This window comes from Chiloscyllium plagiosum, chromosome 5 (genome assembly GCF_004010195.1).
Source record: "Chiloscyllium plagiosum isolate BGI_BamShark_2017 chromosome 5, ASM401019v2, whole genome shotgun sequence".
Taxonomy (NCBI): Eukaryota; Metazoa; Chordata; class Chondrichthyes; order Orectolobiformes; family Hemiscylliidae; genus Chiloscyllium; species Chiloscyllium plagiosum.
The window spans coordinates 116,728,263-116,751,410 of NC_057714.1; the positions used below are offsets into that span (position 1 = coordinate 116,728,263).

A 23,148-nucleotide genomic window follows, 5' to 3' on the forward strand; every position below is an offset into this window, starting at 1 on the left:
ATGGCAGAGTTTAACATGGATAAGTGTGAGGTTATCCATTTTAGTTAGAGAATTAGAAAGGTAATTTATCATCTCAATAGAAAGAAACTTCACTGTGCTTCAGTTCAGAAGGATCTGGGTGTCCTCAGGTAGGAAACACAGAAAATTAGCCAACGGGCACAGCAGTTAATAAAGAAAGCAAGTGGAAAAGTTGCTAAAGGAACAGAGTATACAAGTGGGGAAGTATTACTGCAAATGTACAAGGCATTAGTGAGATTTCACCTGGCATATTGTGTACAGTTTTAATCCCCCTACTTGAGCAGGGATGTATTTGTATTGGAGGTAGTTTAAAGGAAGTTCACTAGATTGATCCCAGAGCTGACGTAGGGTTGAACAGTGTCTCTGGAATTTAAAAGAATAAGAGATTTAATCATCCAACAACAGAGCTAACCAAATTCCTTCAGGCTTCTACAAGAGTATAGTAACTAGGAACAGGAGCAGGCCATTTGGCCCCTCGAGCCTGCTCCACATTCAATAGGATTATGGCTGATCCGAAACTCCCCATGTCCTCTTTCATGCATTTTCCCTATAATCCTTGATTCTCCAATTGATCACAAATCTATCTCTCTCAGCCTTAAATATACACAAGTACTCTGTCTCCACAGCTCTCTGTGAGCTCCAACTTTGTATCATCGGCAAACTTACTAACCCATCCCTCAACCTCCTCATCCAAGTCATTTATAAAAACTACAAAGACCAAAGGCCCAAGAACAGAGCCCTGCAGGACACCACCCAACACTGACCTCCAGGTAGAATACTTTTCATCTACAACCACTCTCTGCCTTCTGTCGGCCAGCCAATTCTGAATCCAGATAGCCAAATCTCCCTGTATCCCATACCTCCGGATGTTATGAATGAGCCTACCATGGGGAACCTTATCAAATGCCTTGCTGAAGTCCACATACACCACATTCACTGTTTGACCTTGGTCGAAATGTCTTGTCACCTCCTCAAAGAACTCAGTAAGATTTGTGAGGCATGACCTGCCCCTCACAAAGCCATGCTGACTCCCTTTAATCACGCTATACTTTGCTAAATAGTCGTAAATCCTATACCTAAGAATTCTTTCCAAAACCTTGCTGATGACAGACGTAAGACTAACTGGTCAGTAATTGCCAGGGATTTCTCTATTGCTCTTCTTGAAAAGAGGAATATTCAGCTCCCTCCAATCCTCCTGGAGAATGAGGAGGCAAAGATCTTTGCCAGTGGCTTAGCAACTTCCTTTCTACTTCCCAGAGCAGCTTGGGATAAATCTGGTCTGGCCCTGGGGACTTATCAATTTAACGTTTGCCAAAATTTCCAGTACATCAACTTCATCAATCTTGATCTGTTCAAACCTGCATCCCAGCTCCTCAAAGTTCTCATTCACAACAAGGTCTCTTTCCTTAGTCAAAACCAAAGCAAAAAACTCATTTAGGGCTTTTCCCAATCTGCTTAGACTCCACGCACAAGTTCCCACATGCAATTCCTGATCGGCCCTACTTTCTCCCTGATCATTCTCTTATTCCTCACGAATGAGTAAAACGCCTTTGGGTTCTCCCTAATCCTTCCTGCCAAGCCTTTTTCGTGCCCCCTCCTGGCTCTCCTTAGTCCATTTCCAAGCTCCTTTCTAGTAAGCCTGTAATCCTCTAAAGCTGTGCTAGACCCTTGCTTCCTCCACCTAACGTAAGCTGCCTTCTTCCTTTTGACGAGAAACTCCTTTGTTCTTGTCATCCAAGGTTCCTTAATCTTACCCCTTCTTACCTGTCTCAGTGGAACAAATTTGTGCATCACTCGCAACAACCGCTCCTTAAATAGTCTCCACATGTCTGCTGCGCCCTTTCTGTGGAACAATTGCTCCCAGTCTGTATTTTCTAACTCTCGTCCGATAGCGTCATAATTTCCTTTTCCCCAATTAAATATTTCCCTTGGTAACTGCTCCTTCCCCTCTCCAAGGCTATGGTAAATATGAGGCAGTTGCAATCACTGTCACCAAAGTGTTCACCCACCGTGAGATCTGACACCTGTCCTGGCTCATTGTCGAGCACGAAATCCAAAATGGCCTCCCCCCTCGTCGGTCTGTCTACATACTGAGTAAGGAAACCCTCCTGAACACATTTAACAAAAATGGCTCCATTCAAACCATCTGCACTAAGGAAGTTCCAGTCAATATTGGGAAAGTTGAAGTCATCCATAACAACAACTCTGCTACATCTAAGTTTTTTCAAAATCTGCCAGCCTATCAGTTCTTCAATCTCCCTACCGCTATTAGGGGGTCTGTTCCCTTGCTGTTCCAGCTTCGATCCATACTGACTCAGTAGACAAACCTTCCTCAACAACCTTCGTTTCTGTAGCTGTGATGCACTCTCTGATTAGCAATGCTACACCCCCTCCTCTTTTTTCACCCTCCCTGTTCTTTTCAAATGTTCCAAACTCTGGAACATCTAGCAACCATTCCTGCCCCTGTGAATCCCACGTCTACATTATGGCCACAACATCATAGCCCCAAGTACTGATCCATGCTTTAAGTTCGTCATTCTTATTTCTGACACTCCTTGCGTTAAAGCACACACACTTTAACCGATCCCTTTGTTTAATCACGTGAGAAACCTTCCCAATAGATTCACTACATTCTGTCACTGCCCCATCTACAACTACCCCCCTCTCAGATGTGTAGCTCTGGTTCCCACCCCCCTGTTAAACTAGTTTAAACCCTCCCGAATCACATGAGCAAATCTCCCACCCAGGACATTTGTGCCCCTCCAGTTCAGGTGTAACCCGTCCTTCATGTACAGGTCCCACCTTCCCCAGAAAGTATCCCAATGGTCTAGGTATCTGAAGCCCTCCCTTCTGCACTATCCCTGTAGCCATGTGTTAAGCTGCACTCGCTTCCTGTTTCTCATCTGTCTTGTGGCACCGGTAGCAAACCTGAGATCACTACTCTACTCGCCCTGCTCTTCAGCGTCCATTTGTCAAGAGATACGAGGGAGAAGCAGAGGACTGCTGGGAAGGTGAGTATAATGGTTTAAAAAGATTACCTTAGGTGTCAGGGCCTCAATTTGTCAAGAGGTGTGAAGAAGGAGCAGAGGAGTGCTGGGAAGGTGAGTAACAAACAAAATTTTTGAACAGAACGGCGAGGAAAGAGGGCAGAGAGAAACGAGGGCTGCTAGGAAATTTTTAAGCGGGTGAGACCTAGGAACCATAGGGCCTCCCTCCCACCCACCACCTCTAACCTTACAAAGAGTCTGTAAACTCACTAAGTTTTCATGTTTTCTCATTTTTCTCCCCTTCTCTTCCTTGTTTAGTCCTGTGTGGGCTTTCAGATTAGTGGGGTATGGCTGATGGGGCAGTTGCATGTTCCTCCTGCAGAATGTGGCAGGTGAGAGACACGACACATGTCTCTGCCGACCACATCTGCAGGAAGTGCACCCAACTCCAGTTCCTCGAAAACAGAGTTAGGGAACTGGAGCTGGATGAACTGCGGATCACCCGGGAGGCTGAGGGGGACATGGAGAGGATGTACAGGGAGGTAGTCACTCCTCAGACCCAGGATAAGGACAGCTGGGTTACAGTCAGGGGGAGGAAAGGGAACCAACAGGCAGAGCAGGGATCCCCTGTGGCCGTTCCCTCAGCAATAAGTATCCCATTTTGGATACTGCTAGTGGGGACGGCCTACAAGGGGGGAGCCATAGTCTCTGGCACTGAGCCTGACACTGGCTCAGAAGGGAAGGGGGGGGAAATAGAAAAGCGCTAGTGGTAGGGGACTCAATCGTTAGACGGATTGACAGGAGATTTTGTGGTCAGGATAGGGACCCCCAGAATTCACCATTTCTGTTTTGTGATGTTTAAATGACTAAAATATAACTTACTGCAACCTCCACCAAATTTACTGATCTGTCTCTCTCCATTTCAAATGCATTGGCTTTAAGCTGGAAGCTTGTTGTGATGGAGAGCTTCTTATGGAGCAGTGACAGAGTTGAGCTGAGGGGCCTTCATCTCCCTCCAGCTGGGTCAAAATCCTGGCCTTCCCTCCCTAGGGCATTGTGGGACATGTCACAGCATATGGACTGCAGTGGTTCAAGAAGGCAGCTCACCACCAACTTGTCAAGGGCAGCTAGTGACAGGAAATAAATGCTGGCCCAGGCAGTGATATGGGTCTCATGTAATAAGTTGTATTCATATAGAGCTGTTGACAAATTAAAAACCTCCCATGTGCAGCACAGGAATGTTGTAAATCAGTGAGGTGGGTTTGGAAATGACTTAAAGGAGGAAAGTGGAGTGGAGAAATGGAAGGGTTTGGCAAAACAATTCAGAGCTTGGGGCTCTGGCACCAAGTGACTGAGGTGAAGTTGGGATTGGGGTCTAGATTAGAGTGGTGCTGGAAAAGCACAGCAGGTCAGGCAGCATCTGAGGAGCAGGAAAATCAACGTTTTGGGCAAAAGCCCTTCATGGGATTGCTCGAGAGGGCAGCATTAGAGGCATTGATAGTTCTGAGGTTAGTGGGATTGGAGGAGATTACAGCGATAGGGAGGCCATTGTAGGGACTCAGAAATAAAACTGACCAAAAATACAAATAAGGAAGCAGAGTTTTCCATTTTTTTTATTCATTATTCACACAACATGGAGTCTCTACATTTCCATGCGTTATAATTACAGAGTTAGGCTGACATTGCACACTCTTAATCTCTGCACTCCTTTCTAGCCTGGACACTCGGATAGGCTGCAAAGGTGGAAGGTCAAATATTGTGTACAAACATCCATCTCTGTCAACTCAAAAGGGAACTGATGTTACTTGTATTATAAACCTCTGGGCTTATTCGTCCCACCTCCCTTTGTATGAGAACAGTGTCTCAAAATTGCCAGCTGATTACTCACTGGCTCAATAAATAATAAATCTCAGGTTTTCAAGGTCAACATATAAAAACTGGAGAAACTTTACAGCAAAAAAACAACAAAAAAATTACAAAGATACATGAATAATCTTGAGTTTTGTCTTAAAAAATCCCTCACATGCATGTTATTGTTTTGTGTTACATGTGGAATAGGTCAGGGGTCTTCTCCCTCCCACCCTCCTCATGGAATTATTTGTTGTGTTTGGTTAACACTGAAAATCAAAAGGAGCCATTGATGTAGCTTAAACATAGCTGTGTCATGGCACCGAGAAAGCTATTGTTCTATGGTTACTGTTCTGATGGCCTTTTTGTTTTTCAGCGCACAGCGGATATAAAATAAATTATTCAAAGAATATCACTGTTTGCACACTGCAAAATTAAGTACCAGGTGGCTGACAGTATGTCAGGGAACAGTAGTTCAAACTCCAGTGATCTGGGATGGGACAACTCATGTGGGTGAAATGTGAGCTGCATACAATGATTAACTGCAGCCCTGTACCACCCCAACCACTGTAAACACACACAAACATTCATACTTAGATCATAAAATTATTCAGATTCTAAAGGTAACATTTCTTGAACTTGCATCACTGTTAAGGACGTCATGGCAGCACAGTTGAAAAGAGTAATGAGAGTTAGGTGACATCACCCTGGTTGGTACTGTAGCAATGTCTCTGGTACAATGACCTTTTGTACATAGCATTTAATATTTTTAAAAAGTTTTGTGTCTGTACACATTTGTGGTAAACCTTTCCCTTGTAACATCCTATGGCCACATTTATATTGGGAATTGCTGATGTAAACATGCCTTGCTGTAGATGTTTTCACTGCAGGATGTAATTACTACATGACAAATTCACATTGGCTGTTTCCATTGCAAACATAGCCATAGAAATTTGTAATGAAAGTAGAATTCGGGCAAAAAAATGGCATTGATTTGGGGACAAAATTGTGTCTTTGCAATTGGCCCAATTATCGCTCTCTCTATTCCATTCCACCTGAACACTCATGTGATCTCGACTTCTCGTGATATGCCACAAATCAATTAGTGTTCCATATAGAATAGTTTGGGAGGCAGAAGCAAATGGTGGTTACGATATGTGGATTTGGACAATATCACATGTCACAAAGCTGAATTTTGTAAGACTCAGGTACATTTATTTATTTATCTTTGATTCTAATTACAGCCTTTTACTCACACACTGTTAGATTAGGTTGTCACAGAACTACAGGACTGATGGACAAGGAAAGAACAAAACCACACGAAGGCCCATCACTAGCTATTGTGCCATCATTGCAATGAAATAGTGACATTATCGGGCAATTCACAAGTGGTTGCAAAAAGTGAATAAAAGGCAGGCGCTTGTTGGATTATCAAACAAGACAATCCTCTGCAGTTAGGCATCCAATTTCCACATGTCTTAATTGCAAAACCAGGTTAAGGAAGGATAACTGTCAATATCCCAAAGCTTCCCACCAACAAGAGTGGGAGCTTCTTCAACGCAGTTGTTCAAGAGTAAAAGTTCAGCAACACAACCAGCTCAAGGGCAAGAATGAATAGAATTCACCAAGAATGGATAGAAATTATGGGAAGAATTCTTACAGAAGACAAGATAAATCAGAAACAGTGACTAGCTGACAGCTTAGGATGGAGGAAAGTAAGGAGTTTGGTGGTCTCAAGTGAAAATAAAAGACAGTATAATGATTAATAAGGAGCTTTGCATTGGTGGCTTGGCCAATACAAGACAACTGTATACTTCAATATCTAGTCAGAAGATGCATAGTTTAGTATGAAAAGAAGCATTATATTAGAAATTATTTCATTACAAAGTGGAATTGTGGGCTCTTGAGGATAATTTTCTTGTTTTTTTGCAATTAAAGATGAATTTTTCTAAGCACTGTTTCAAGTCAGTTATAGCTCACGTTTTCCCTTATTGCCAAGGGTGACTCCAATTGTTAGATTTGCTGTGTAAGTAGATGGTGAACTTTAATGGACATGGAAGGATGGGACTCACTGCTCAACTTGTCAATCCATAGACATTCTACCTCTCCTGCCTTGCACTAGCCCAACTGCAGCATTTTCTGCACACTCTGCAACTCTTCCCCCTCATCAGCGAGTTCCTGTCTACAGCAAAAATACATTGTGTGTAAGGTTAAGACTAAACTTCCTGGTTCTTAAAATGAAGAAATCAGGGAGAGATGGTAGATTGGTGCAAATATTAATGGACCAGAAAGCCAGGCTAATGCTGTGGGGACATTTAGGATCCATAAGGGGCTGGATAGGGTCAATGCTGAGAGGATGTTTCCCTTCATGGGAGGGAGAGTCAAGGACAGAGGGAATAACTTCAGAATTAAGGGGTGCCAGTTTAAGATTGAGGTGAGGAGGAATTTCTTCTTTCAGAGGGAGAACTCGTTAACATGAGATCTGTGGGGATAGAGTCCTATTTCGGGCTAGGATAGATTCTTGATCCATGGGGGAATCAAGGGTTACAAGAAGAGAGTAGGAAAGGTGATGTGAGGAATGTCAGATCAGCTATGATCTCATTGAATGATGGGGCAGACTTGAGGGGCCAAATTACCTCCACCTGTTCCTATTCCTTATTGTCTTACAGACCTGGGCTCAAATCCCAACATGGCAGATAGTGGAATTTGAATTCAGTTAATAAATCAGGTATTGCAAGCTAATTTCAGTGACGGTGACCTGACAACTATTGATTGCTGTCAAAACCCATCCAGTTCACTAACGTCATTTAGGGAAGGAAATCTGCCATCTTTATTTGGGGTTGGCCTACATGAGACTCCAAATCTATAGCAATGTGATTGGCTTTTAACTGACCTTGAATATGTTCCTTCTCGGTGATGCATGTGCACAGTGCTCCATTGTTCTTGCCTCTGTAAATTGCTGCCTTGCAGGAGCTTTGGAGAATCACTCAGCTGGTAAGGAAACCATAGGGAATGCTGCCTAGCAAGCCACTCGGTTCAAAGGCAATTGGAGCAACAAATGCTGATCTTAAAAGTGACTCCCACATCTCCCAAGAAAACAAAGAATGGAAATTCTCAAGCAATTTCAGTTCTGGTGTGCTTTAGGAACAAAGTGGTCACTTTCATGCAGCATTATTTGGTTTACTGACGTGGGATAGTTTCTTAACAATTACACATTTCCAGAAACAAAACAAAACTAAAACGTCAAACAGTCTAGCACTCATATCTGTAAAGTTTCTAAGCATGTAATAGTCTGATGTGTTTCAGACAAGAGGATTTTGAACTGAATTGTTAATATTCAATTCTCAGCAATTGATTCACTTCAGTCTCTGGGTTTCTGTCTCAGTTGCTTCTGCACTTATACATTCTTGATAAATTTATAAAACTATCAGATCTGAATGATATAATAGTTTAAATGATTCAACCTTCAGTTTCAGAGAGGTCATCCGGACAAGGCAAAAAACTCAGAATACTCCCAGGATGAGGAATGTACACCCTTACATTCCTTCAATCATATCAATGTGCAGATTGAACATTGGGAAACGTAAACTGTAAGTATTCTGACTGTGGCTGGAAGCTCTGTGCAACTTTTCCAAGTTAACAATTTACAGTCAAAGTCCAGATTTTCAAGAAATGATAAAAAATGTCATGGAAGGCAATTCAAGGAAACAGAAGCAATTCAGGAAAGATCATGTTAATATTGGAGAAAGGACATGAATATGGCTTTGAATTCCAACAAGTGTCCGGTGGTGGTAGAATGATGAAGGAATGGAATTTGGGTTCAGGGGAAAAGGCTCTAGATTTACAAAAAATCAAAAGTAGCATTGCAGGTCTTATAAATATAAAGCACTGATATTAATTTTGAGAAGAATAGAATTGAGATGTTCATTGGTGAAAGTCTTGGTTAGACTATAGTTGGAATACTGATCACAGTTCCAGTTGCCATATTACAAACAGAATACAGTGGTTTTGGAGAAGATGGAAGTGTTTACAAGGATGATTTCAGAACCAAGAGATTAGAATGATCAGGGAAGATCCAACAGAGTGGGGTTGTTTTGTCTAGAAAAGGGAAAGGTGGAAGATTACCAAATAGAAGTTATTAAAATAATAAAGCGAGTTAATATAGGATTGACTGAAAGAAATGCCCAATAGATGTTGTCCAAAACCAGGGGTCATAAATAAACTCTAGTTGACAACACATTCGGTAAGGGATCCAGGAGAAACCTCTACCCAGAGAACATTTAGATGGTGGAATCTGCTACCTCGAGGAGTAGATTAGATTAGATTAGATTACAGTGTGGAAACAGGCTCTTCGGCCCACCAAGTCCACACCGACTCGCCGAAGCGAAACCCACCCATACCCCTACATTTACCCCTTACCTAACACTACGGGCAATTTAGTATGGCCAATTCACCTGACCTGCACATCTTTGACTGTGGGAGGAAACCGGAGCACCCGGAGGAAACCCACGCAGACACGGGGAGAACGTGCAAACTCCACACAGTCAGTCGCCTGAGGCGGGAATTGAACCCGGGTCTCTGGCGCTGTGAGGCAGCAGTGCTAACCACTGTGCCACCATGCCGCCCACAAATAGTTGAGGCCAATACCACAGATGGATTAAAGAGAAAGTTAGATAAATCCTTCGAGGGAGAAAAAGGAGCTGATAATATGGTTATATGAATTTGAGTAGAGCATAAACCAGGTGGACTAAATAACCTGCTTCTATGCTGCAATTCTTGACAAAAATGTGTGCACCCAGCAATTTATTCACACGTATTTCCGTTGTCTGCATTTTACACTTGATATACAATGAATCCTGTCATTGTTACTTCAAATAAATGCAATATTTTAAATAATTACTGACCGATTCATTTCCATTCTAATTCTGTTTTACGTCCCTTACCAAGATAGAAAGTGACCAACCTCATGTGTGTTATGGTTTCATATTTATTTTCAATCCTACTCTTTATAAAATGTGTCAGAGTAACATGCATGAAGACAGTGACATTCGTTTGGCTAACGGCATTGTTATAGGAAATCAGACTCTGTGTTGCTGAGCAACATTATTTCAAACACTGAATCATGCATCGATGATTTAAAATTATATTTGTGGACTATTTACAGAGGTGAGAACTAATCCAGACCCTTTAATATGGTTCACTTGCATGAAGACATCAACAACACTTCAAAAGCAAAGATTGGGACTTTGGTTAAATCTTGGATGTGTAAGAAATTGGCTGAAGGTGACAGTAAAATGTTTTTTTGCTTTAGCAGGGGTTACTAGGGAAGACGTCCTTGTGGTGGTAATGTTGCTGGACTCGTACTCCAGAGGGCCAGGCTAATGTTTTGGGGACATGGGTTTAAATTACACCAAGGCAGCTAGATGGATTTGAATTCACTTAATAAAATCTATAATACTAATACACAGCTAGTTTCGGGAATGAGGCCATGAAACTACCATCAATTGCCGTTTAATAAAGAAATTAATTTAGTTAATTATGTCTATTAGGGAAGGAAATCTGCCATCCTCATCTTGTATGACTGACATGTGACTCCACACTCAAAGCAATATGTTTGATTTGTAACTGGGCAATAAAGGATGAGTAACAAATGCTGGCTTAGCTAGTAGAATATTGAGAAGGGCTATCTCCCAGGGCCCAGCAATCTGTGTAACTTCCTCTGATTGAGGAAGCCAATGCAAATTAGTGACTGAGGACCCTGTTTCATTCTGCTGTGAGGACCTTTCTTGTGTTCAGTGTTCCCAGTGTAGGAAATATGCAGGAATCCTGGCTGTTACGCTCCTGAAGGCACCTCCAGCACTCTCGGCTGAGACAAGGTTTTCATTGTACGTTCACATCAGGCACACATTAACAGAGGTTTGTAAGGACATGAGAGCAATTACAGGAAAATAATCTTATTCAAAGGTCCAGACTGTCACCTGGAAGAGGAAAGCTTTAGCCAATTATGGTCTCAATCCTACAGTGAGGTTTACACTGTAATTACTGTTAGGCATATTTTAGACAAGAGCCACCCGCACAGTGCGACCTCCCACATTTAATTTAACAAGGAATCTCCTGAGACACAATGGGAATTAGTGGGGATTTATTGAGACCTGACTATTTCTGTTACACGTGTTACACTGATACCCTGGGCATGGGAGTCAATGCCAATAAATACCCAAATGATGAAAATAAAGATGAAGTCAGCATCTGAAATTCACATGAAAGTGATGTCTCAGCCAAACCTTTTTGCTGAGACTTGTAACTTTTTTGATGAATACAAGGAGTGAGCATAATGGATTTCCATTTCACTGCCACACTCCAGGCTTGTAATAATTGTGTCTAATCTCTTATTAATGGTTGTGAATAACTTTTTGCTGTTAGCCTTGCAGCCAGTGTTACATCCAGTTGGATGTTGTGATATTGTGAAAAATGGGACTGTGAATTCATCAGAGGAGAAGCTGAAAGTGTGGAATAAGTGAATCAAACCAACACATGGATTACAACAGAATCTTTCTTCAATATGTTACACTGATGCTGCCAGAGGCTGGACAGAAAATGTCTATTCAGTGAATAGTAGGCTCTTCTACTTTAAGTGTAGGACTAAGAACGGCTTACAGTGCCTAGAGAAAGAAGAGGGAAGGATTTAATACCCTTTGCAGGGGTGCAAGAGCTTATGGGGGTGGGGAAGGGGGATGGGGGGTTCAGATGGGGCTGTACAGAGGAGAGAGAGAGAGAGTAAGTCTAAATAATATCATGTCCCAGACCGAGCAGTGAGGACAACAGATAGGGTTTCTGAAGGATCTTCCATCAAAGCTTCAGTGTGTTTGGAAATGGCAAATTTGACTGCTGCCACTCATTTCCAAATGTGAACAGTCTGATTGCTGTGGGCTAGGACCAGGAGAGAAACCAAGCTCTCTGCATATTAAACACTGGAAAACTGGCATCGACATTACTGCAGATCCCAGATTTGTATCTGTGACAAGCAAGTCAGCAGTTCTAGCACAAACTTTACAGGGGCACTTATTCACTGTGGCACATTCGACAATGGCAGAACATTCGGAAATAATGATTCATAACGGAAGGTACAGGACAAACTACAGTATTGTATCATTGTGCTTATGTGACTGGTAGCATTTCCTGAAGCTGCCAATTAAACTATTGTTTTGTTGCTTTCTTTTAATCAAAATTGCTGGCATAAACACTTTGTAGTAAGATTCTATGACAAATAATATGTGATATAATCCTATATGATATAATCACCTGTATCAGACCCTCACAAAGCCACATTACATGATGTGATGGAAGAGGAGAGCTGTCGACAGGGACAGACAGGCCACCAGGAATAATTCATTGTGACAGCTGGAGTAGGCTGGAAGCTAACTTTCACCATTAAACATACATTGAACATACTTCAACATAGCAATATCTGATATAACATACAACTTTCTGATACGAGTGTCATGGACAGTCACAAAACTCAAAGGCACCAGAACCAGAGTGGTTAAAAAAAGAAAGCCTTCTCATTTGAATTCACATCAGAGCTTAGTTGGGAAGAGTCACCCTGCTGTTTACAGCTCTGAAATCAGGATCAGGAGGTGCTGAAACAGACACCAGGAAGTGAAATGCGAAAAGGTAAGTTTGAAAGGACAAAGACAATTAGGCAAAGCTCATGGTGTCACGATTAGAGGGGCCCAGCTGAGAGACAAATGGATCGAGCTGGGTGGTTACACAGCCCTTTCCTCATTGGGATCTTGCCCCTCTAGTCTTACAACAAACATTCACTCAGGAGAATAGATGCATTCGGAATCTAAATACACCAGACCGTTATAAATCGAGAGTGAGTAGGATTTATTTAGACAGTAAAAAGGTGGTGGCAGTTACCCAACTTTAGCAGGTATAATTAGTGTGCCCAGTAATGGTGCGCCTGCTGCATAAGGCTTTTTAAAGTAAGGTCCGGATGTTTCTGCATCATCGTCACTCACTGGAAGTTGGTTGCTAAGGCAGCAACAAGGCTCTTGTGGAGAGACCAGTTATCAAGCCTGGACTGTGCTCTGAAAGCAAGACTGAACAGAATAAATCAACACAAATGAAATGTCACTGGCTTTTGCAATGAATCAAATATCTGCCCAGCTGATTCAGTTCAATATTAGATCCAAAGAAAATGGAAGCCAATTTTAGTCCCCTATTACCACACTGAAAAACAGGAGCTTTCCCAGCCCCAATCTGGAAACTATTTATCCTTACAGCAAAGCTAACATCCATCTTTACCAGGGGTGAGACATGAGGAGGAGGGGGAGATGGGAAGTGGAGAATTGGGATAGGAAAGCACAGAAGAGAGGGTAAAGAGTGGCTGGGAAATGGGGAGAAAGAGTGGGAATGAGGGAGAAGTGGAAGAGTGTGGGGGGGAGCAGAGGGGGCATGGGGAAGGGGGGGGCAGAGGTAGGGAAGCAGGGGTGGGGTGAGGAGGGAAGGATGTTGGGTAGGAGGCTGGCAATAAAGGGCATAAGGGGGCAAGAAAAATATTTCAAAAAAATGAAAATCTGGGTTGATAACGGAAGGTAGCAGCTTGAAAGTAAAGATTTTTTAAAAAGGTAGTTATGTCATCTCAACTTGGGTTTTAAAAACCTGCAGCTTGTTTGAAGAAGGGAACACTGAGGAACTGGGCTAAATATGGAAATGAGAGAGGGTGTGACTGACCAGTGGTGACTTCAACTCTACAGACAGTGAGATTACGTATCAACCAGAGAACAAGCAGATATGGATGCTGAGCATTGGACATTACTCTGTAATAGGTGGGCTATTCTCCAATAACAGGAATAATTTCTTCCCTTTCTCTCACATACACACCTTATTAAGTTTCAGTTGTCGAGCAGTCATCCATTTGACGGAGGACCTAGGAACTTTGTTTAGCCTCTGTGAAAGCTCTGAAATTGCCCTTTGTCCATCCAAGTCTATTTGTGCTTTACCAAGCATCACAGCCAATCTACCTGTTCTCTATCCTCATTCTCAGCCACAGGACCCAACTCAGCATGTTGGCTACTTGAGGGTTCGTTCCAAATTAGACAGTGATCCAGAATGGTTCTGGCAAGTTCTTGAGTTTATACGTAGTTCACATTTCAAATCCTTTCAGAGAAGTGGTGATTATTATTCGATGCAGTGAGAAAACCGAAGTTCAACGTTATCAATTAAAAATAGAGTTCATTACAGACTACTAGGTTGCGGCAAGCAAACAGGTTAGACATCCACCTTCACCGTGTCAGACTCTGGGACTTCCCACCAGCAGTGACTCTCATCTTTGTATGTAAAAACTCGCAATCTTGATGAAAAGGATTAACTATGTAAATCCTGAACCGGGCAATTGAATTAAAACACTTACACTGATGAGAGTTAGCACCAAGTGGGGCAATTCTACACTGACCAACACACCCGAGAAAGAATTGAACTGAATTTAAAAAAACATGGATCATTTAGTGAGAGAGAAAAGAATGCAGCAGAAACATCATTTTTGAAAAAAGGAAGGAAACTGCAGATAGAGTGAATTCCTTTCACGCAAAAGTTAAATGATGTAAGGTTTGGAATACACTTGGTTAAAATTCACAGCAAAGTACTGTCAAGATGGCAAGAAGTGCCAGAAGAAATGAACAGTATGAGGGCATCGCGCCCACATAAAGGATGTCGTGTTTTTTTTAGCCCTGTATAATTAAATGCTATAAAAATAAAGTTACTTTATAAAGAGGTTTAAAAACCCAAGTACGCATGCTAAACGAAAAAATAAACTATTAGTAAACTGTGCCATTGGTGGGGATGGACCTGGATGGGAGCATCATACACAGCAGACCAAAAAAAAGCAGCATCAAAATTTACATATAATACTTTTTTCTTTTTTTTTCCCCCTTCTTATTTTTTTATAATGTAGACAACATCGACCAGTAAGGGACTGGCAAAAAAATCTTAAATTGTATAAACAAATGCAGACACAAACCCATTACTTTTTTTTTATACAAGGCTTATCTTTGCACTTTCTGTTTGTTTCTGTTCCTTTTTTTTCTATTTTTCTTTAACGCTCCTTGCTATAGCACATCTTGCATGAAGCTGGTGTCCAGGTGTTGGATTAGCACTCGGATGAAGGACATCTCTTTGCGGGTGTTCTCGAATATGATGCGGGGATTGTCTGATTGACAGCGGAGACAGTTGGGGGCCATGACCATGGCGAGGTTGTTGACATCCATCTTGGTCACAGAGACATTGGCCGGTTGGACAAAAATCTAATTGAAGGGAGCAAAGAAAAAGAACAGTGATAACATTTCTGTTTAACTCACTCAGCTTTGAATACAGGGGACAGGAAGTAGAATTTAGAATTCACATTTGGATTCCTTCCCTGCTTCTTCTGATCTAAATGCAATGAATTGGTGGAAACAGCAGTAACAGGACAGTCAGTCAACCAATAGTTCAGGGAAGTACTGATGGAGTGTACCTCTGTTGAAGGTGCCATTTCTGAGAAATTGGTTCAATTTATAGAAGCCACACTGACTCTCCAAACAGCAATCCACCAAGGCCCAGGCCCCCAGTCTAACCCTGTAAACCCTGCATTTCCCTTGTCTAATCCACCTAACCGGCACATTCCTGGACACCACGGACAATTTAGCATGGCCAATCCCTCTAACCTGCACATCTTTGGACTGTGGGAGGAAACTAGAGCACCTGGTGGAAACACACGCAGACATGGGGAGAATGTACAAACTCCACAGTCACCTGACGCTGGAATCAAACCCAGGTCCCTGGCAATGTGAGGCAGCAATGCTAACCACTGAGACACCGTGAGAAAGTTTAAGTATAAGACTGGGTAAAAACAATGACTGCAGATGTTGGAAACCAGATTCTGGATTAGAGTGGTGCTGGAAAAGCACAGCAGTTCAGATAGCATCCAAGGAGCAGGAAAATCGACATTTCGGGCAAATGAAGGGTTTTTGCCCAAAACGTCTATAGTATAAGACTGGGCCATTCAATAAAATCACAGTTGATCTGTGTCTCAACTCCATTTCCTTGCCCTTGCTTCGGGTATATCATAATGTCCTTATTCAACAAAAATCTCTTCATTCTCAGACGGTGCCCTCTGGTCCTGGACTCTCCCATGAGGGGAAACATCCTCTCAGCCTTTATCCAGTCAAACCCCTTAAGAATCATATATGTTTCAATGCGATTACCCCTCACTCTTCTAAACTGAAGTGAACATAGAACATAGAAAATACAGCGCAGTACAGGCCCTTCGGCCCTCGATGTTGTGCCGATCCAAGCCCACCTAACCTACACTAGCCCACTATCCTCCATATGCCTATCCAATGCCCGCTTAAATGCCCATAAAGAGGGAGAGTCCACCACTGCTACTGGCAGGGCATTCCATGAACTCAAGACTCGCTGAGTAAAGAACCTACCCCTAACATCTGTCCTATACCTACCACCCCTTAATTTAAAGCTATGCCCCCTCGTAATAGCTGACTCCATATGTGGAAAAAGGTTCTCACGGTCAACCCTATCTAAACCCCTAAGTGAGTAGAGTCGTAATCTATTTAGCCTTTGCTAATAAGATAATACCACCCCCCCCCGCACCCCATGCCAGGGAATCATACATCACACACACCCTTCTAGCTGCAGTACCATTCCAGTGAATCTGTGGTGCATCTTCCAAGGAGCCTTTTTGAGGTGCGTTTCCCAGAACTGAACACTATATCCAAATGGGGCCTGAATAGTGCTTTATACAACTGTGGATAATGTACACTTTCTGTGCTCTGAAACACCTCCCGCAGAGGAGAAAACAAAACTCAATGGAAAATAAAGAGCACTGAGAAAAAAAAAAGCCCTGGTCAAACTGAAGTCATACAGATCATTTAATAGATGCATTAAGTGATGTGTTGCTTGAGACTCAGGATCAGGGTGCCATAAGAAATAAATGCGGTTTTTACTAAAGATAATAATCCATTTGTGTAATTCTATACTTCATAAGGAAACCAAGAAATCAAATGTGATACTGAACTGTACAGGACCAAAGAAAAAAACCCAAATTACATTTCTAAATTCACAGCAATATTTAATTGACAAATAAAGCCCCTTGCAGTGGTTAAATTTGTAGAAATGTGATTGACCTACATGGCTGACACGATTATAACGCTCTACCATATAATAAGAGTGCTGCTTCTGTGTAGTTGCCCATTATAATTGAGATGTTACTTATTTACCTATTACATACTTAGGGCACTGTATAACTTACAGCAGAGAGACAGGCCACTTGGTCCAACGTATCAATATTGCTGCTTACATGCAACATGTGCCTTCCCCCTTACATCATACTCTTCTACACCACCCTCCCCTCATACATTTACCAGGTTTGCCCTTATAATGCATCAACTTAGGTCTGTTCTTGCCTTTAATGCACCGTCAAGAGGTACAAATAAGTGACTAGTATTTGTCCACAATAAACAGAACATGCCTTATTCAGCATCTCTGCACTTGACCTTAGTATGAATGGATGATAGTTATGGTGTTTTGATCACCATGCTGAGTGGGTGTGTAAAATGTGGATACCCTGGGAATAGGTTGTAACTGTGTGTACCTGTAGGAAGTGGATGAGGTAGCCAAGGACCAGCCGGTTGAGCTTGGGTAGGGAGTGAACAACTGCAATCGCTGCCTCCGGGTTTTCGTAATGGTTGATGGACTGTTCATAAAACTCATGAGGGATGAGTGGGTCCTCGAGTTCCCGGTACCATAGCTTCAACAACGAGGCTATCAGAAGTGCAAAAAGAGAGGAGAGAAAGAGTCATTCAATCTTATTAGAGATGTACATTTGTTAAATCCAAACTCTAGTCTCCATGCCTGGCCTGTTCCCACCTATTAAAATCTTTGTTTTAAAAAGAGTGACATAGGATTCAAAATGTTAACTCTGTTTCTCTCTCCACAAATGCTACCAGATCTGCTGGGTTTCTCCAGGACTTAGTTTTTCTTAAAATCCTAAATTAAACTCAAATTTTATACTTTTCAAAATATCTCAAGGTAACTGAATATCAGGTTCTAATCAGAGAATTTGAGCTTTGAAGAAAAAAAGACACGAGTTACGTTTAAAATAATTCCGCAGATGCTGGTATCCCGTCATCAAGTCCCCCTCTATTTACAAGTGGACAGTCCTTGACACTGGTCCAGCTCTCTCAATGCCAGAGTGAACAGGATATCTGACACACTTTATTTATTTTTTCTTTTTTCCTTTCACAAGTATCAATTTGATGACCATGGTAGCTAAGGAACAGGTAATGAAGGCAACGGTTTTGATATTCCCATGATTAAGCTTGAAGTTCAATAAGGCACAATAGAAAAGTTGAGAGAGGATACATATGATAAAGTGGAGTGCCGTCAGCATACACGTGGAAACGTAATCCAAGGAGCAGCTTATAAGGGAGAAACTAATTGAAATAGTCCCACAGAGGCCAGTATCCCTTAATCGTGTTACTTCCATGTTCATAGTACCTGCCACTGATCCAGCTTCCTCAGAGCCAGCTCTCAGAGTGAACAGGATATCTGACACCCTGTTTATATCTGTCAACTGGGGCTCCCTGATTGAACCAGATTAACAGCCCCAATCAGGGAACTCATATTCTGTGAGGTCCACCTGGCTGACCTCACTATAATATCTACATGGATAAAAATGGCCCAATGATTATAACGTTGGTTTGCTCCCAAGATAGTCTTCCTTCTATCATCGCATAATGCATTTTCACAGTTAAAAGCCTACAATCCCTGGCAACTGGATCCAAAATTCTGATAGAAAGTCATCATAAAACCTTAACTCTGTTCTCTCAAAGACCCTACCTGACCTGCTGAGCATTTTCCACGTGTTTTCAGTCTTTGCTTCAGCCTGCAAGTTCATCTTCAAGCCTCACGCCATCCTAATCCAGAACAATATCGCTATTTCTTCACTATCACAGGGTCAAAATCCTGCAACTCCCTGCCTAACAGCACTGTGGTGCCCCTACACCGCAAGGACTGCAGCGGTTAAAGCAAGCTTCTCACCACCACTTCAAGGGCAATTGGGGATGGACAAATGGCACTGACATTCCATGAAGGGGAAAGAAAAGCTATAGCATTTTACATATTTGATATTCAGGCTGAGGAAACAAGCCTTACACTAATCACAAACTGGATAGCACAAAAGACACCACTCACTTCAAAAGATGGCTAAAATGATCTATTCTGCATACTTCCAATCATACTAATAACGTACATCACATATCCTTTTAAATGCTGTTAAAAGTTCTCAGATGTTTCACAGTGTGATCAGACAAATTATTGACACAGTGACAAAGCTGGAGATAATATGACTCTAACTAACTGTCCAGCTGTACAGGTTTATTCGCAAATAGAATTATTTCCAAAGAAAATGTTGTTGATGAGATATTGAATGGTCAAGCAGGAGTCTGGAGAGAGAACAGAAGGATTAATGAAAGATTAATCAAACAGGGTCTTTTCAATTCTTGGCACAGAGCCTGGGGTGAGGCATTACTCAAAGAAGTAAATGAGCTTTCTGATCAGCATAACTGAAGCAAGCAGAACAGGTTTACATCACTCCCATGTGTCAGGGAGAGATAAACCAAAGACAAATATAACCAACACTTCTGGAACATTCAAGACCCAGATTCCACTTTGTTTTAAAAACAAATTGCCTCAAAGAAGGTGTCCTTTTATGGGTTTTTCAATGTGGCAAAACATCATAATGGCACTTCACAAGAGCAAACCAGACAACATTTGATAATATGCCACATGAAATATTAGGGCAGTTGGACAAACCTTTGTCATGGAGGAATTCTGTAAGGAATATGTTAAAGGAGGCAAGGGGGAGACGGACAGGTGTAGGAAGCTCAGAACCTAGACAGTTGAAGTCACCATCACCAGACAATCTGACAATGCAACCAGTCAAGTCCAGAATCACAGAACTGTCGTGGTGCCATTCAGCACATTGTGTTAGCACTTTCTCTCAGCATTTTATGATCAAACAAACTGTAATGATGTGCAACGTATATAACAAGTTAACAGGACAAGCTCTTGTGGTGAAATAACTCTGGTTAATGTTGCAATTAAAACAAACTCCTTCAAAGACGTACTGTGGCAGCAAACCTGACAATTAAAACATGAAACAAACACTCTGACCCTTAGGCTCCATTTCAGAACTATACTTGTTTTCCTAAGCAAGTGAGATTTTTAACTGGGACCTTTTCATTTACTGCACGGAAGTATTTATTCTATAAAACGCCCTATAGCATTTATGATAATGCTTCGAATGCTACCTGACCTGTTGTGCTTTTTTACCGCCACATATTTTGATTCTGATATCCAGCATCTGCAGTCCTCACTTTCTCCTATAGCATTTATCTAGACTAGGAGGAGGACAGGACTGTGAACAGGGCTTCATTCACAGGTACTGAGCCACCTGCCTGGGAGGTGGTCCTAAAGTGGCCTGTTTGATGAGAAATGCACATTAAATGTCAGGGGTTAAGGGTTGGTCAGACAGTGTCCAGGCACATACTTTCCTAGTCAGCGTTTATTTCAACTTAACACATTACAAAATGCCAATCCCAGGTATTACTTATACATACTGAAGAGCCCATAAACACGCTTATTTAATGTTGTAATGTACCAGCCTCCTCCACTTCCTCTGGCAGCTCATTCCATACACGTACCACCCTCTGCGTGAAAAAGTTGCCCCTTAGGTCCCTCTTATATCTTTCCCCTCTCACCTAAACCAAGTCCAGTCCCTATCCACTGTTCCAATCCCTTATCCATAATTAAAAAAACTTTATGATGTACTATTCTTGCTGACTGACACAATCTGGTTGCCAAATCTACAAAATGCAAAATGAAAATCTTTTTTCTTCACCCCACACCTTTAAACCTATAGCCATTGCCTCATTTAGATTCCTTGCTAAGGGCAGCTATACCATTGACTGTGATGGTGTCCTTTGGTCTTTCTTTCAAATCTCACATCATGTACTTATCTCTCGTCTAACCTTATTAATAGGGCGGTGGTGGCATTGTGGTCATGTTAGCTGGTTTTTCTATTTACTCATGGGACGTGGGCATTCTTGGCTGGGCCAATATTTATTCCCAGTTGTCCATGAGAAGATAGTGTTCAGCTGCCTTCTTGAACCATTGCAATCTATTTGGTGTGACTATTAGTTAAGAGAGTTTCTGATTTTGACCTAATGACACTGAAGGAACAGCGATATATTTATCATCTACAAGATGCACTTGTAGAAATTCACCAAGGCTCCTTAGACAGCACCTGTCAAAACCCATGACCACTTCCATCTAGAAGGACAGGAGCAGCAGATACATGGGAGCACCACCAACTGCAAGTTCCCCTCCAAGCCACTCACCAACTTGACTTGGAAACAGATCAGCATTCCTTCAGTGTCATTGGGTCAAATTCCTGGAGCTCCCTTCCTAACAGCATTATGGGTTTACCTACATCAAATAAACAATAACAGTTCATGAAGGCAGCTCACCAACACTCTCCAGGACAACCAGGGATGGGTAATAATTGTGGGTTGAAACTTTATTGCTGGAACAACACAGCAGGTCAGGCAGCATCCAGGGAACAGGAGATTCGACGTTTCGGGCACAGGCCCTTCTTCAGGAATGAGCAGAGAGTGTTCAGCAGGAGAAGATAAAAGGTAGGGAGGAGGGACTTGGAGGAGGGGAGTTGGAAATGTGATAGGTGATAAAAGCCCTCCTCCAAGTCCCTCCTCCCTACCTTTTATCTTCTCCTGCTGAACACTCTCTGCTCATTCCTGAAGAAGGGCCTGTGCCCGAAACGTCGAATCTCCTGTTCCCTGGATGCTGCCTGACCTGCTGTGCTGTTCCAGCAATAAAGTTTCAACTTTGATCTCCAGCATCTGCAGACCTCACTTTCTCCTCCTTAATAATTGTGGGCCCAGCCGGTGACATGCCACATCTCTTGAATGAATTAAAAGGAAAAGTTTTCATGACACAACCAAAGAGGAGCCACTTGAGATCTCCCCAGTGTCCTAGTTAATATTTATTCCCCACTGAAAAATGTGTTGCTGGAATCCTGAAGAATGGCTTATGCCCGAAACGTCGATTCTCCTGCTCCTTGGATGCTGCCTGACCTGCTGCGCTTTTCCAGCAACACATTTTTCAGCTCTGATCTCCAGCATCTGCAGTCCTCACTTTCTCCTAATATTTATTCCCAATCCAACATCGCTTGAAACTAATTACTTGGTGATCATTACATTTCTGTTTAAGAAGTGGCTATTATGTTATCCATGATATAATAGCGACAGCACCTCAAAAGTACTTTATTGACTGTAGGATATTCTTAAATAATTAAAAGATGCAACATAAATGCAAGGTCATCTTTCTTTTTCTCATTCCAGTCAGCTTGCTTTCTCCATCCCATCCCAGTAACCCAGAGAACTGAGTTTAAATAGCAGCCCTACTCCACCCAAGTGAATTCTGTTTGTGATACACATCACCAAAGCATCCTCTGCAGAAAGACATGGGTAGGTTTACAGACTGCTATTCCCTGGCACTAGTGCTACTGCTGTTCACCATATCACAAAAAGGGAAGTTAATCTTTTCTGGCACACAAAGGGTTATTTTGCAAGCAAGCACCAGAGGCACAGCAAGAATTCTAATCAGGTTCCTAACAAATTGCAGCAGTATTGCGGTTGCTTAATGTCTTCAAATGTGAAAACAACTCCTGCTGCACTAATAGTGTCTCATGGGGCACCATGTGCCAAAAGTTGCTTTATATTTAATTTGTTAGAATGACATCAAAGCATGACCCTTGCATGTAGTGTGACATTTCTGAGCAGAGGAACAGCAATATTTCAGTTCACCACTTCATCAAAGCTCTCTGCTCTTGTCTGTTCTGGGGTGACATGAAAACCTGCAGCCCATCCTCAGTGTTCTGGCTTTTAAAGCTGCTGCTTATGCTGTCTCACTGATAAAACTGCCAGCAATACAATCACTTAGAGTCATAGAGATGTACAGCATGGAAACAGATCCTTTGGTCCAACCTGTCCATGCCGACCAGATATCCCAACCCAATTTAGTCCCACCTGCCAGCACCCGGCCCATATCCCCCCAAACCCTTCCTATTCATATACCCATCCAAATGCCTTTTCAATGTTGCAATTGTACCAGCCTCCACCACTTCCTCTGGCAGCTCATTCCATACCTGTACCACCCT

At 42.2% G+C, this 23,148-nt stretch overlaps 1 protein-coding gene across 2 annotated transcripts in view; it reads right to left on the reverse strand.

The window, feature by feature from the left end:
* Positions 1-9,428: 9,428 nt before the first annotated feature.
* The window catches only part of arhgap39 (Rho GTPase activating protein 39), a 650,153-nt gene continuing 636,433 nt past the window's right edge, over positions 9,429-23,148 (reverse strand). For both annotated transcript variants that reach the window (XM_043690879.1, XM_043690878.1), the window contains 2 exons: positions 17,503-17,672; positions 9,429-15,160 (listed from right to left, as the gene is read on the reverse strand). In XM_043690879.1, the coding sequence (XP_043546814.1) occupies positions 14,966-15,160; positions 17,503-17,672 (365 nt within the window). In that variant the 3' untranslated portion in view covers positions 9,429-14,965. The remainder of the gene's footprint in view (positions 15,161-17,502; positions 17,673-23,148) is intronic.